General features: G+C 33.3%; 1 protein-coding gene across 1 annotated transcript; it reads right to left on the bottom strand.

The window, feature by feature from the left end:
• Positions 1-819: 819 nt before the first annotated feature.
• Positions 820-15,032, bottom strand: LOC128179331 (metal transporter CNNM4-like). The gene is made up of 6 exons (XM_052846729.1): positions 13,687-15,032; positions 11,476-11,619; positions 6,505-6,633; positions 6,128-6,283; positions 5,199-5,279; positions 820-4,934 (listed from the first exon to the last, which is right to left on the bottom strand). Exons 1-6 carry the CDS (start codon positions 14,996-14,998, stop codon positions 4,312-4,314), a joined length of 2,445 nt encoding a protein of 814 aa, XP_052702689.1. The 5' UTR covers positions 14,999-15,032; the 3' UTR covers positions 820-4,311.
• Between the last annotated feature and the right edge of the window lie 2,330 nt (positions 15,033-17,362).

The following is a 17,362-nucleotide window of genomic DNA, read 5'->3' as shown; positions in this document are numbered from 1 at the left end:
ATTTTTGAAACACGTATTTTAATTAGTTTGATTTTTGAAAAATTCATAAAAGGAGAAAAGTACTCACAACTTGCAAAAGCATTCTAAACCATATGAGAAGAATATAGGGGAGTTGAAAGGACCATTGAGTCCACTTTTATTATCTCCCCTTCAAATTTGTTTTATCGAACTTGACACAACCTGTGTGAGCACACTTTCAGAGCTAATAGTGTATCCCTTCTTAATCTTCCATGTTCCTCATGATTTACTTTCTATACATATCCATCATATAACGTTTTAAATATGATATTTGAATAAACTTGGAAAGAATTACCACACAAAAGACTCATGGGCAATATCACCTGAACAAGAGCTTTTTCATCTCTTTTCAAATTTATAAATATGAAACTCGACTTGATATGTCTGAATCAATTTGTCGCTGAATCATATAATAAAACGATTATTGCTGGTTTTTTTCGATCAATATGCTGGTTTAGCTACCATCGAAGTACAATATTCACCTTGCCTCGGCTCCGTGAATATTGTATTTTTCGGGTAGCTAAATCATCGTATTGACCTAAAAACAGCATAATAGTATAATACATGTATAAAAAGAAGTCTTCTTTTTTGGACCATATATATCCTATCATCTAAGGTGTATTAACTGAAAAATCTAATAAATTATTCTAAGGCCTCAACATATCAAATATACCTGCATGTAACAAAATTGGAAAATGAACTTTAAATGTAAAAAGTTTACAAACAAATGGACAGACAACAGGTGATGTAAACTTCACCTCAGGTGAGCTAGAAAAAAGAGAGAGAGAGGAAGCAACTTAATTCTGCTTAACAGTCTTTATTAATAACTTTTTAATATATGTACACATCACAAGAATTGTATTCTTGACCATAGGTTAAATAATCATGGTTAAGAAATAGGCAACACAATTTCTCAAATGTCTGAAAACATTGTCTTGATTCATGTACATTTAATACCCAAAGAACAACAGTAGTTTCTGCACAGTAATTATTATAAAAAAACAGATACTGTACATACACAATATAGATGTCTCAAAGAAAGAAAGATATGATTAAAAGATGTTAAAAAGAACAGCATAATAAAGCAATTTGTGTCATAGTATTTAAATTAATTGCTGGCATGCAACTCAAAAAAATACATGATTCATTTAATGATGCATTTTGATGTCTACAGAAGTCCATACAACCTGCTATTACACAGCTACAGTAATTTGGGCTCAAAACTAATTAAGTCTTTTGGTGAATTTCAGTGGGGATAAGGTAAATAATGTGAATGAAATAATGTAGTCATGAAATAATTTTCAAGTCTAAATTGAACATACACCCCATTTACTTCCAAATTATTTGAATAACCAAAAACATTTTTTAGTTTAATTGAAAATCCATAGAATTTTAATTTCAGGCCGTAAATCACACATTAAATTCTTTTGTTAAACAGCACCCCTCATCTATACCTGATCACTGTACAAAGCCCCTATGTTAATCTTATCCTTCAGAACTAGGAAAAAACTTAGCAGAGGAAGCAACTCAGTTATCTGTGCCTTGTGGAGGTGTAAAGGTAAACAGTCTTGGACATCCTGTTAAATTAAGAGAAACTGATAAAATCATTAACCTTTCAGGCTTTGTGGACACTACAAACAAAATTTTCAGACATTTGCAAGATTTCAGAAAATCTCCACAGGAAAATGTGTTTTTTAAAATACCGGTAAAAGGTTTTTTTTCATAAGTAAAGAAAATTTCTTTATTAGTAGAGTCTAATATAACTTTTAAAAATTAACATTCCTAAATTTTCAAACTAAGCTCTTTTTAAAAATTTACCACAAATGGGAAATTATATTGGTTATTTCAATGGAAAAATAAGCCAATAAGTTTAATTACAGTCATACGTTTGTCCTTATAAAAACAGATTTGTATACATAATGCAATAGAAGCCTACACCATTTCAACATTGATCCTAACAAAAAATAACTAATCTTAGACTGTAAATATCTTTGGCAGTCAACAAAAAAATCTAAATACTACATAATACATGCATTTTCAATACTGAAAAATACCCCCCAAAACATGATAAAAGCTCTGAAAGTCAAAATACAGTAAATGTGTCTCAAACATTTTCCTTCCATTTTAATTATGGGTTAATATGATATTCGCGAAAGCTCTTTCTTTCCTAAACAGTAACAAAACAAGACTAGAACTCAGATGAACATGAAAACAACCAACATTTCAAGATATCAACATTTCAAGTTATATAATATATTCTATGAATATTCAAATCAATACTTTGATTCCCTAATACAGTAGTTTTTGTTGCTGATGACTATTTTTATAAGTGGACGGCTTACAAATCACAAATAGAAAGAAAAAAAAATCAAAAATAAAATCATACACAGATTTACTCAAAATTAATTCCCCTTACTACTTTGATTTACATAATAGTTAAAAAAAGAATGGCATATTTTTTCCCTTGCTGTTATTGTTAAAGAAATATGCCACATGAGGCTTAATTTTTTAGGTGAACATAATGTTGTAAAACAACCTGAACGGAAAAAGATGATTAATTGAAAAAGAAATCATAATATTACTTAAATATTTAGCTTTTTTTTTTTACATCAAAGGACTAGGAACTGTTACTCTTAGTCTTTTATTTAGATTTTAATGTTTATCGGTACAAGATCTGGCCATTCAGTGATTACAGTGAAGATATCTGGAAATATCAAAATATCAGCTATTGGGTACTTTGTTCAGTATAGATTTAAAAAAAATATAAAACAAATATCATCTATAGAATAAATTACATTTTTGACATGTTATGGAATGTAGAGTGAAAATATGCCTAACCAATATTACAAGCCGATGTTATTAATATCAAATACTGGACAAAAAACATGAAATATATCACACAACAAATAGGGCTCAGAATCTAAGCACAATATCTCTTTCCTACAACATTAAGCACTTGTTAACACAGTCAATATTTTCCATGGGATAATATGCTACATTAAGTTATTACCATGTGCAGGTGGATGTATAAAAAAAAGAAAAAAGAAAAAAAATGCCCAAAATAAGTAAGAATATGTGTACCACAAGTCAAGTGCATTTTAATTCAAGTACCATTTGTTCAAATAATCTTGCACATGAAAACTAATGATGATGACTACAAGCATTGACGAGACAGTGTTGACAGTTTTTACTCCATTTTACACCTATCACACGAGTATTACTGCAAGCAAAAATTCGCAATATTAAAAAAAAACAGAGTTTATAGGATAAGATATTTTTTACATGTAAATGGCAGCAAATTAAATTTTTCGAATAAAATTTTCATTTCCTTTTCATGATGACAGATACATGTCTCATGTCTATATCTATAACCAAATGATTTCATGAATGAATGTAGGTTCGATTCCTTTTTGAATATTGAACATAGAAAAAAAGTTAATTTAGTTGACAGATGTAGAAATTATCTCAAAGCATAAATAAGTACTTTAAAAATTGTGACACAAATTTGTGACTTATCTACAATACATTTCTAAATACATTTCTAACAATATCTTCCTAATGTCTCATGATTTCCATTAAAAAAAAAAATACTTATATATTACATGAACATACTATATACAGTCTACTCAGAACACAAGCAAATTCCTTCTAAATGCATATTTTGTCTTGCATGACTGAATTGTGAGCAATACTAATGGTAAGAGCTACATGCACATTGTTTTGATAAAAACCTATACCAATTTTAATACATGATATGCCTATCGAAAAACCGTATTTTATATGTCATATAATCACAATGTATATCACATAGCCGATTGATAATTACAGAAAACATTCTCAAAACACCACTGAATACTGTCGTAATAGAGGATCTCAAATGACTTAAATTCAACAATTAGATCCAACAATTCTGCCCAGATGCCAATATCTTTGTGTTAACTGAATTTGTTGACTATTGCACTAAATGTATGAAATTTAAAAACATAAATTTTCAAGTTTTAAATGTAGGTTGAATTTTTAACTGTATCTTGGTGTTTCTCAAAATCTAATATGTATAAGTTACATTTGTATTGCTAAATGGTCCAAGCTTGTACATGTAGTAACCATGAGATCGTTGGCCAAATTTCATGAAATCAGATTGAATTGTAACCATCAACAAGATTTCCTTCGTGAACCTATAAACATTAATAGGACAATGATATATTCTTTAGAGAGACATACATGTAACAAATAAGTAATAATAACAAGTGAGGCTCAGTTGTTTTGCCTTTCAGGTGGTTTGTACAATGTTTGTCATGACGTTTCGGTGCTTTCGTCCTTGTCTTTACGGGTGATTAAAGGTGTCTGTTCATGCTGCCGCTCTGACTGACCGTCGGGGTCTGATTTTGCATCCTCATATCCTAAGCTCTCCCCTGAACTCCCCTTTGGCTCCCCCTGTTGTAGGTCTAGATGTCCCTCACATGGTTCCGTGGCTGACCGCTCTCTGGTCTCTATCATCTCACAGTCACCTGCCATGTTCTGGATCAGGATCCCCCCGTCCGATGAATTGTTGACCTTCCACTCCCCAGAGCTTCTCCCGGACTCTATCTGGTTGCTGGTGAAGGGCACTGACAAGCTGGAGGCCCTCCTCATCTTATCTGGGTTATGCACTCTGTTCAAGTGATGGTTGTCATTGTTGGACAGATTGGACAAGATCTTGACTTTGTGCCACTCTTTGGCGAAGGCCTCATCCTCGCTCTTGATGTTGGCTTTCCCCATCATGGTGGCGCGTCGTGCTGCTATGTACTGGGCGCGGCGTATCCTGACAAAGAGAAGGTTGGAATCCACTCTGACCGAGAAGTCTGGGACGTACGGCTCTATACGACTGTACAGACTCTCAGTACTGCTGGGGTAGATCATAGAGTTGTCACTTATCTCTGAAACACACAATGTTAGTTCTTTTGTAAAAACAACATCATGTTAGAGTATGGGGCTGTATACATTTCAAAACACAGCATATACCATTTTCTTAAGCAGAAACTCAACAGGTTCAATATTTTATCATAATGTTTAAAACATGAAATATCTGATAAACAGGAAATATTTTCCCAGATTTTTCATTAAACCTGCAATAGGTTAATCAAGTCACAATATCAATCTTCAAAACAAAATTGAATGTCAAATATAACATAAGATCTTACTCAATGATTGAGTGCCATAGTAGGAGAACGGACCGGTGACAAAACGAAGACCTTCTCTGCCAACCAGTACTTCAACGCTACCTGTAAAGTTAATATAGAACGTTAATATAGAACGGTGGAGAAATATCATCTACATTCATAGTCTATTAGTACCCTTATTAATAATAAAACCCTGAAAAGAAAAACTATTTTCATAATTACATGATGAAATAATCATTTGAATATAGACAGACGGAAAATTTACAACATATCATATTTCTGAATAATTTTTATAACACGGGGCTCATAATAATGTAAAAACACTATACATGTGTAATCATTATGTTGGACAAATTTTTCTTATATATCTTATTCTTTTTTTTTTTTTTGTATTTTCCGGCTGCTCCCTGCTTAAGGACACTCTATTTGGCATGTATATTTTTTCTACCAGTTATATAAAAGGAAAATATTTTAATTCAAAAAGATGATAAATTTGTGCTATTTCAGAGAAAAAATACTGTCGGTTTCTCAGGCTTAAACTTTCAATAAGGAGGCTATCCTAATTGGCAAAATGACTCAATTTTTATTATTTTCCTTCACTTCAAAAACAAAACTACATGTATATAACTTATTGTTTTAAGCCTCATCTAAACAAGTACATGTACATGAAATGGCTCTGTTATTTGCAGATGGTGAAAATAAATTCCTCAAAACCAATAATTTACGGTCAGCATTTGGTCCACCTCACTCAAATTTCATCTCCAGTTGAAACTTTTCTGATTTTATCCCAATACATGTATGAAGTTAATGTAAATTCAATGTCTTATAATTTACAAGTTTATCACTGACAAATTTTGTAAATTATAACACTCTATAAATAAAAAAAATTGCTGACAGATCACTTGGTGTTAAGAACCGTAACTCTACAGATTTTCCTATAGCAAGCATACCCTGCAGAATGAGGATGAAGTAATCACACGGCACGTTCTCACGGAATAGGAATTGTTCGGAGGTCTCCTTCTTGACCACCTCTTCCACCACATTCTGTCTGATCAGCTTCTTCAATACGTTTTCAGACACATAATCATCCTTGAAATAATCAACAGCTGAAAAAAAGGGGGAGAAAAATCAAAAGGTGAATAGATAAGGATTTGATCACTTAAGTGCATAATGTATTTTTTTATACTTTTTACAAGAAGGAAATAATGTCAATCTAAGACTATAAATTAATGTTAATTTCAAACAAAATTGTAAGTGTCCTGTATGGAATAAGTCCCTGTTGTTTACTCTGTTACAATTCCTGATGCCAGGTAATATTTCCACTTACAGGTTGATAGGAAGCGGAATGCAGCGAGGGCCAGTTGAGGGGAGATAAGCACTGAGTTAGCCTCCTGGGTGTTGAACACACTGAAGTCCTGCTTGGCAAGAGTACGGCGTGTCTTCTTCCTGTTGTCCGCTGAAAATCATAAACACAACATATAAATACCTTGAAAATTACAGCCAGATTTTGATAAATTGTATAACCATTCATTGTTATATCTTCTTTTACGAATGATCTTGAGTCTATTAACTAATGCATGCAAGATGTATGTGACTTTTAAAAATAAGAAGTTGTTTAAATGATATCATAAGGTCAAGTTTAATTCTCAGGATTAATTTGAAGAGCATTGATATCAATAATTTATAGAAATTGTGATTGAATGTCCATGGAATAAACATTGATTTTTTTATCTTTTGAACCTGATCGAGAGTGGGAAATAAAAACTGAATTTTCTTTTTTGTACATACTGGAGCAAAAGCATCAACTGATAAATGTCCAATCAGGTGCACTCAAGTTCTATCAAGTCACATGTATTGCTATCGATTTTCTGTTAAGATAACAAATAGGGCAATCCCCATCCAGAAATTGATTCCTAACCATGAAAACAGCTCTGGGTATTGATCAATATTTCCTCAACAACTGCATCATATCAATTGAAACAAGAGGCCCATGGGCTTTTAGAGTCACCTGAGAACAATGCAACCCTGTGAAAGATCCATGAAATGGCATTTTTAAGAAATTGCATTATAAACTGTCCAGTGTATTATTTGATTTGTGTTCTTGTACAGGTTAGAAATTTATTAATGTTCTATTTTTAAGCACCACAGCATCAGGTCAAATGAGAATGTATTAATTTTATTGCAATATTAAAAGGGGAATAACTTATTTTTTAAATTTTAGTGAAAATATGAAAATTGAGTTATTTCCCATTGAAAATCTAGCAATAAAAATGTAAAACATACTTGTCTGTCGGAATTTTTATACTTTGTGCCTGAAAAACTAATTATCTTTTTTTTTTTGTTAACCTTAGGATGACATGTTAAAAAGTATAAAGGATAATGTACTTTTAGTTAGACATTAATGGGGTAGGGGGGTTGGGGTCTCTTGCTCGACAAACAGCCACCACTATACAACACTGGTGTATATACATGTACATAATTCGTGTTTCATGACAATGAAGTCTGAAAATTAATTAAATATGGAAAACTTCACTGCCATGCTTGGGTTAAACCCTGCAGTTGAGGATATAACCACCAGTCACATACAGCATGTATTCAGATCAGACATTCCAACTCTGTACAGCACGGTCATGTGACCTAGCTCATCACATGTTGGAAAGAACTCTCCGGAGACAACTTTCAGATCAATATACAATACAATTGCTATGATTTCTGCTGTCTTCCCTAAAGTGATCCAAGACTTTTGAAATTATCATTTGCTTTTTGGCCTCTGCATACTTAACACAGTCCTATCAAAAGGTGTAATCACTAATGAAACGTCAGGCTCATAAATATTCATTGTTACACTGCAATTAATTTTCATAGCAATTTTAGTCAAATTGCATCTGTCAAGTGGCTTAAATGGCATGCTCTACAACCTGTGTCTGCTTTTCGTAATACAAAAACAATGTAAACCAGCATATAAATTGAAACTGTGTTTTGAATGTTTCTATATACCAAAGATGTTGATACAATCTGGACAGTCAAGATTACAAGGTGTCCAGTTAGTTAGTATGAAACAAAATCAAATTTATGCTTGATAAAAGACAGAGAAATAATATGTAAATGTCCCCTGCTAATTTCATATGTACCGGTACAGGAAGTTCCCCAAAAAAGAGAGAACAAATAGTTTTCACTAGAAAGATTACCATTAATTACCTACATTTACATTGTAGTCAGCTTGTTAATACCAGTATGTCAGTTCTAAAAAATGTGCATTAAGTAAAGGAAAGAGAATCAATGATCAACTTTCGGTGAACCGGCATATCCCTTTTGCATCTGTGAAGTATGAATTGCAAAAAAAAATGTGGTAATTAATTCTCAGCCCCTGTGCCAGACCCCTGGAAAAGTCTATTAGACCCATTTTGTTGGAATAATACATGTAAGAGCATCTTTTTTAACTGAGCTGTTAAATTTCATAGACCCTTAAACTTGTGACTGCCATTGGAGTTATTGAACATATTTTATTAGATTTCATTCTCTTCAAGCTTTGGCCTATTAAGTTATGCTTAAAGGAAATGCAAAATGGGATATTATAATACTTTACAGAATTTTTTTTAAAAATCCAACACCCATTCATATACCTTACCTATAAGACTTATAGAAAGTATAGAAAATAGTCCTGTAAAGATAATTTTTTAGCACATTGAAAAACTTTTTCTTGATACAGAGTGTGTATTGATTTAAATGTTTAATGACATTTTCAAATCCTACCCTTCAAAGGATCAAGTTTTCGAATCCCTAGTTATAGAAAGGATAGAAAAACCAATCAAAATTATTAATGAAATCAATTAAATATATAACACAAAGCTAACTAAAGCAATGCAGAACTGAAAGAATCAATGGGGTTGGAACTTGGAAAGGAGGCACCATGCATCAGTTTGATATTATAATACATGTAGTTACAATGTCATGAAGTCAAACACAGGGGCCAAGCCCGTTTTGACATTAATTTCATGGTGACATTGAAATTAATGTCAAAATGGGCTTGGTCCCTGTGGAAGTCAAAGTATCTGTTAAAACTTGTACATTTGGAGATATGTGGTGGGTTTTGTCATATAGGCAACAGCTGTATATTATTGCATTTGGATGGACAGGGCATTTTGGAAAGAGGTGCATGTGCAAACTGTGAAATACTACAGCAATACATGTGAAGCATGTTAAGTTGATCACAGAGTAATGCATCAAACTCATATTATTGCACAGAAATTGATGCAAATTAACATTTTTTTTCCTTACATACTTTTTAAAAGTAGTATGATGATGTACATGTACATGTACCATTAACTTTTAGTAATGTTCCTAGAAAACAGCTTTTTCTTCTTGCAGATGTTTTTTGTCTCATTGATTTGCAAGTTTGTTTAAACTTGGAGATTTATTAACCATTTCCATTGAGCCCTTTCTGACGAGTAACTTCTGGGGTGCCAATTCAGCAGAAAATTTGATGTGAAATCAATCTAAGGCTACTGATCTCCAACACAGGCGGTTTTCTCACACAAGATCACTCCATGGAATTGAAAGCTGGAGGATAATTGAGTTAATGACACTGTTGGGCATCCTATTAAATCAGCCATAATTAACACTGCATAGACCAGACAGAAAAACAAGAGGCCCAAGAGCCTTCATGGTCACCCGATTGTTACAAAATCCTGCACCAGCCATCTCAATGTAACACATGCTTTGAGGGCTTGGTCTCTACAGTTTCAAATTATTTGACCAATATTTATCAATCTAGGCGGTTGGGGTGTCGCAATTTTAAGGCTATATGAATTTATGGACTTTGGTCCAACCAATTGAGTCTCTGTGAGACTCTATCACTTAACTACATTGTAATACTTCACTGAAAATGTAATTTCAAGGGTCTATAATGAAGGGCCTCATTTAAATAATACACAATAGGATGAAAATTATTTCAGAGGATTTTACTTTGACCTCTACCTACATGTATGACTTAGAAATTTTCCAGCTGGCATAGAACTTAAATTCAAGCTCATTACCTCTTGTCTGAGGCATTCTTTTGGAAAATTAAGCCAATGAGAAATAAATTAAGACCTACAACAGATTATAAAGAAGTCTGTTAAGACCTTCTCATTTGACCCTGAAAGACCTTGAAACTTGGTTCAAAGTCACTTCACATCCTTCACCCAAAAGCTCTGCATATGTGAAGTATGGGCCAGATAGGGTTAAGGGAAGAGTGTGTGCTCTGAAAAGATATTTTTTTTGCACAGTCTGATATGACCTTGACTTTTGACATAGAAACTTGAAGGTCACAGCACACCCTTAGACCAAAGGCACTCACTCTGTGGGTGAAGTAAGTGCAAGATTGGACCAAAGGGGGAGAATATCGGTACATGATCCGGACAAATATTGTTCATGCAATTCTGCAATGACCTTTATCTTGGACCTAGAAACTTGGTTCAAAGTCATTGCAAACCCTTAACCCAAAGTCACTCTGCGGGTGAAATATAAGCAAGAGTGGGCCAAAGTGTGAGAAGATATGCTCAGGATAAGTTATCTCAGACAGAAAGACAGATGGATTGACTGACTGAAGGATGGACAGACAAACTGATCACTATAGGGTGCTTGCAGAGCAAGGCCCTAAAAATCCAGACCAGAAGTTTTAAACTTCAGTAGATCCTTATACTTACAATACATCAACTTTTTAGGTACACTAGCTCAGTTTAATATAAATGCCCATAGAAGAAGACTTTAAAAGAATGACATTCCATCATTTCATCTAGTATACAACCAATAAAGTCTTGCCCTCTCCTACTCTACAGGGTATAATGATATCATAATTAAACTGGGCAAGCATATTCAAAACAGAATAAATAAAATCCTAGCATTTGGAGAGAGGCTAAAACTTGATTTCATCTAAATCAATGATGACACAATTGATATACATTTACCAGTAAATGTTTTCTACCAACCACAGCGACCTAAATGTGTAACTGTGATTTATTTAATATGTGTAATTTTCCACAGTTTTTGTGTTCACAGGTCATGCAGACTGTTACAAAATATGTCATCAATTGTACAACTATCAAGATCATTATGTCTCAGCTCTTCAAATGTCAAAATGCATACTCATACATATTGTGACACAATATTGACTTTGTGTCTGTATGATAAATAGTACTTCATACATAGATAACCTTTATCTAAAAGGAGATCATATCATAAGGAGACAGTGCATCTTGAATGCATATATAAATTAGGTCATATACTCTCTCTCTCTCTCTCTCTCTCTGACCCTTACTAATTATGTCCGTTTCGTCAATGATTTCTGATTGAATGATTTCCTCTATGACATCTTCTAGGGTCAGCACCCCCAGGGTTTCATAGTAAGGGTCTCCATCTCCCTCATTGTTAACCCTCCGAACAATCCCCATGTGTGAATGACCTGTAAGAATGTAAAACATTACAAGATGAGGCAACATGTCAACTTTTTTGAAAGTATCTCAAAATCTGTACTTTTAACATTAGTATGGTTGTTTTTGCAATGTCCATTTTGCAAGTGGGAAGCTAAAATAAAAGTTTTATAATCATTGATGTATAATGATTAATTATATATATCTTAGTATGTTTTTACTTTTAAATGAAATCTGACTGTACAAGTTTATTAAAAAAATACATGTAGCTGTAAATTTGCACTCATTATTTACATCATTTATTGTACTAATAAGATTATCTTTGCAATCAATGAAGCTAGGTAATGAAAAATCATAAAAGACACCAAACAAATCAATATCAAACATTCCATGGACTGCTAAATGACACACATACAAATGTTGCCCACTGTGGTAAATGACCTCAGATTCCAGGATCTGAATGTAATACATGTGCTAGTTTTATAAATGCAGTATAAATTAATTGACACAATATATGTTTCCTAACAATGCTTAATTATTTTTAGGTCCTTTTCTATTAAAAAAAACCAAAATACAAGAAACTGTGATTGCTCGTTCAATTTTGAAATATGTTGACAACATAAATTAGAATTAAATTTAATAAGAAATCATAGTTATTTTTTGCCATAAGTACCCTGTAAGTACACTTCAAAGACATTAAATTTCAAAATCACACAGTTAAAAAAAGTGTTTACTGCTCAGTACCAAGTAGCAAAGTTGATGAAGTACTTGCAAATGTACATTATACTTATATAATTTGTGATTCTAGAATCCACATCTTCCAAACTAATTCAGTGCATTTAATGAAATATGAACTAAGCCACCTGACAACCAGTTCTCTTATAAAAGAACACACAAAATCATGTATAGAACAGGCCAGGAACACCAGAGAGATTGATGCATCAAATAAACATGATAAATGACACATCAAGGACTCTATTCAAATGACCAGTAGTGTGACAACCGGATATTTCTTAAGGAGACTCAAAAGTGACATATTCATGATATCAAAATAACTTTACATGTACACAATCTTACAAGTAGAAAAAAAAACACTTTCAAAGGTAGAGCTAGAGGTAGCATATACAAATGTATATATTTATGCAGAACAAAGGGCTGCACCTGTTTGATTATCATCGTCCAGCCTATTAAAAATGGATAGCATACACAAATGAAGACTACCAGTAGCTTGGCTTAGCCCTTGTAATGCAGGCAGATGAATTTGTTGCAGAACAAAAAGCCTAATATGAATTACCCTCTGAATAAAATTTCACTAATTGTTGAATATTAAAATAAAGCAAAGCAAAAAAAAAAATCTGGTGCTTCTATTTGTTACCTTGTCAGTATAAAAGTGTAGAAAAACAAGGCTGTTCTTGACACATTAATTAATGTTGTCTTACTCTTGCTACATTTTTTCCAATGTGCCTTTCAGACATCAGATTATACAATCAACAAACATTTACATGTACATGAAACCCCATTAAATCCATATTAAATTTACAGCAACAAGAATCCCTCCTATATGCCTACATATCCTGGGTATAAGTGCAATCTTGCAAGGTTAAAATATGTGTTTGAATGAGTTTTACCTTGCATAAATTACGATAATGACAAAATAGAAATAAAAACTTCACTTTCAGCGACAGCCAAATGAGATTCTGTTAGTCTACTTAAAAACTGTCTTTTATTTACGGTATTTAGAAAATTTATTTAAAATATATACTGCCTAGTTTGTAATGCAGTGTTTCCTTTTCAGTGATTAGATATTTATATAGAAAATAAACATATGGTCCATTTTTCCTAAATAACAGAGGTCCATTTCTCGTAAATACCGGTAACAGAAAATAGCCTGAAAACATTTTCGTACAAGTTTTATGTATGTTTATGCATGTTACGTCTGTACATTAATATCACTGCTCTCTGATTTTTATATTAAATCAACAAACATTGACAGCTGATATTTGGAATATTTTTTTCTTTTGCATAAATTATCTTAGTTAGAAAAGAAAAAAAAATTCCACTGAATGTGGCACAGGTTTACAGGTACTGAGATAGCTTACCTTGACGGAACTCATGAAGCATAGTGTCTAGTTTTTGGTCATCAAATACAAATATCAAAGGGTGCTGATAGAATTTGATCACAGTTCTTATGGGGGTTTTATCATCAGGGTCAATCAGCGCCAGGTCCTTAATGTTTAGAAGAGCTACTATGTTGCCTGGATCATTTTCATATATAGGAATGCGAGTATACCCACGTTTCATAATCTCAGAAACTGTTTCAAAGTCTAACACACTGTTAATGTCAAGCATATAAACATCCTCTATCTTTGTCATAACTTCCTTTACAGACTTTTTGGATAAGTCCAATGCTCCTGAGATAATGTTGACTTCATCATTTTTAAGATCATTGAACTCTTTGGTTACTTTCACTAACTCTGAGAGCTTAGCTCTGTCATACACATTTCCAATCTCCTCCCCAAGGACTTTGTCCAAGAGTAAACTTATAGGGAAAGAAAGAGGAAATGTTATCAACATAAAAAACCTTGTGATCCAAATTGTCCGAGCTCCAACTGCAAGTCCATGTCTGGAACACAGGGCTTGAGGTATAATTTCACCACAGATAACAATGCCCAATGTTGCACCAATGACTGCGTACAAACCATTGGATAAATCATCCAACAAGATAGTTAAAGAGTTATTTACAAGTACATTTCCCAATAAAAGAGTACAAAGGAGAAAATTTCCTCTTCTCCGCACAGGTTCAATAGCCTTAGCATACTTTTTCTCTGATGTTGAGCCACATTTTGCAATAATTTTTAGCTCAGTTTTATCTAATGCCATTAAACCCAAATTCAATCCACTGAACAATCCTGAGAGACACAAAAGAAAGGCAATGAAAATAATTTGAATCCATAGTGGAAGAAGGGTACTTTCCTTGACCTTCACAGCAACGCGCGTATACGATTCTTTGCCTCCGTGCTCCCATTTCTCAACTCCTTCAACGGAATAACATACATAATAATAACTCCCACTCTCTAAAACAGGCAAGTTTACCAAGATAGTAGCTAATGTCCCGTTATATGCTGTCGAAATGATCGAGAATGTCTGCGTTCTCTGGCCATCACATGTTTCCTTCTGTGAACGTATATCTGTCGTGAAAGCTATGCTGGTCGCGTTGTCAAAGTTGCTCCCAACTAATACAATTCTTTGCTCGGTTCCTGCGTACAATACAAGAGACCCTGTATCATCCCGAGTACTTTCCTTTTCTAAAGAAAGTATTGCACTTAAATGAGGAAGGTCTATCCCCAAAACGATCGTAAAAGTACTGAACATTAACACAAAATTGACAAACTTGACATCTCGAGGTGCCATCTTATTATAACCGGAAGTTGTATTACAAGATAGGTTTCGAGTGGATACAGCTGTCTCAATCCGGATTTTAAAAAAAAATGAATGTTGCAGAAAAACTGTCTGTAAAACTATGTAAATAACCACTATCATCAAAATAAATAATGAAGAATTTCAAATAAAAATAAAGGTAAAATAGGGACAGATAACGATCAAATTAAAATAATGATATTGAAGCAAAAAACTTTTTCCCACCAAACACTGGCTATATTTAGCTCTTAATTAATGAGCACTTGCTTGTTGAGAAATCATGCATCGTAATGCTTGATTTTTTAAAAATAAAATCAATGTTCTACCGCATTTTTTATAACTGTAAACATGTAGATGTTTGACAAGAAAAGACAATTTTTGAAATAGTCTTAGACGAAAAGATTCCCTAACTCCGATTTCTAAAAATTCTTTTCCTGAGGAAAGATCAACTTCATCCGTTGGGATAATTGCTTTTAATACATGTAGGCCCTACTTAAATGCTGCTTGTGGACCACTGTTTTTTGTTGTTGTTTTTTTGTTGATTTAGATTGCTTTTCTTTTTCTTCTTTTTTTAAGACTATCAGTCATCTTTTCACAAACAGTATTTTCATGTGCATGCAGAGATTTTCCGAAAAAACAAATTTTATTTCAACAAATTATATACGCTACATTCTCAGTACATGCAAGTAATTAAATAAATACATTTAAATTAGTTCCACAACTGCATGGCAACTTCATGACTAATAAGAATACATGTAGTTTATAGGTTAATAAAGAACATATAACGGTTTCTTCGTAGAAGTACATGTATGTTAGACATAGTACGAATTTTGTTGTTGTTATTTTATGCAAGAATTTTAATTTGAGGTTTAAGAAAATTATTATCTCAGTACTTGAAATAGAATCACATCATTCTGTTCCTTTAAAAAAAACTATAGCTCTAATTTTCAAAAGAGTACTGTAAGTATCCTTAACGATAGGATAGGATCATCGATTTCTGACACCTCTTTCTTAAAAAGCCCTAAAATGTAACTTAAAATCCTATAAAATATGCATGGTTTGTACTTTAAAAAAGTGATACGATATCAGGGAACATAAAATAGCCTTTATCATAGGTGTTATTGGGTACTTTGTAATTTCAATGGTAATGAGTGAAAAATATTTTATCTTAGTTTCAAGATGTTATTAATGTGCATTTTTAAAAATATTAAGACAAAGAGTGTAAAATCTCCATTTGGTTTCGAACTAATAGATGAAGATGACCAAGGAACAAATTTTTACATTGTTAACAAACATGATTTTTGTGTGTGTAAAAATCCTTAATTAATTGCATTCCTCCTCATGAATCATTACTTTTAAAGATGCAAGTTAATGAACATGTACTGGAGCACCAATACTAGGGCACATTTTACGGTTTTGTCTAACTCAATAGAATCTAAAAAATTTAGGAGCTTCTGAAGACTTTACGTGCACCCCCTTGACTCTATGAGCATACCTGGTGTGTCTAAGCCCCCCCCCCCACTCTAAATATGTCCAAAGCTTACGTGCATTAAATACCACTAAATTTCTAATCATCGCCACCCCACCCCCGCCTTGAAAAATCTTAATATCCGCGCTCCTACGTTTTTAATAGGCACAATAAAAAAACGAATTTAAGGGAGTATTTTTACATACGATGGTATTTTCACAGTTATACCATTCATTTTGTTTCTAGCGATCAGACACGTGTGTATATGTACACAGACGTGTATGTACTGGCTTCTATACTAATATTCCTTTGATGGGAGCAATTGCATTTTAATACATGTTTTGATTAAAATTATAAGTACAACTTTCTTTTGCAAGTAGTATAATTATAACTTGTAAGGTAAGTGCAAAGGATGTGCAAATATATGCCAGTCTGTGTATCGCATCTTCCGTTACCCCCTTGACTCCATGAGCATACATGTTGTCTCTAAGTGTCCCCCTCTAAAAATGTTCTAAGCTTACGTGCATTAAATACCTCATAGCCACCCCCACCCCCGCCGTGAAAAATTCTAGGGTCCGCGCTCCCTTTTTGAACTTAACAAACGTTAAATGCCGATATTGTGTTAAGGCCCTGTCACACCAAGCTGCGTCCCCACGGCGTGTTCACGGCGTTGTAAAATTCATGGAGTCGCCATAGGATCGCAAGGAAAATTCAGAAAAAATGTACAGTTTTATTTGAAAATTTTACAAGTGGAGATGTCATGGCGTCCTGACGGCGACTGAGGCGTTCTTACGGAGCTCCCACGGCGTGTGACTGCGTTTCCACGGAGTTCTACTTGGCGATTAACTACGCTCTCGCTGAGTCTACGCCGAGCGCTCATGACGTGCTAG

The sequence above is a fragment of the Crassostrea angulata genome, chromosome 4 (genome assembly GCF_025612915.1).
Source record: "Crassostrea angulata isolate pt1a10 chromosome 4, ASM2561291v2, whole genome shotgun sequence".
Lineage (NCBI taxonomy): Eukaryota > Metazoa > Mollusca > Bivalvia > Ostreida > Ostreidae > Magallana > Magallana angulata.
The sequence above is the reverse complement of the archived record's forward strand: the minus strand, read 5'-3'. Positions and strand labels throughout refer to the sequence as shown.

Bases quoted from the DNA above. Each gene is read 5' to 3' on its own strand.
- LOC128179331 (XM_052846729.1), bottom strand. From the start codon at position 14,998: ATGGCACCTCGAGATGTCAAGTTTGTCAATTTTGTGTTAATGTTCAGT. The intron at 11,620-13,686 runs GTAAGCTATCTC...ACATTCTTACAG, and splicing joins GCTTCATGAGTTCCGTCAAG to GTCATTCACACATGGGGATT. The intron at 4,935-5,198 runs GTAAGATCTTAT...TGTGTGTTTCAG, and splicing joins CTATGGCACTCAATCATTGA to AGATAAGTGACAACTCTATG.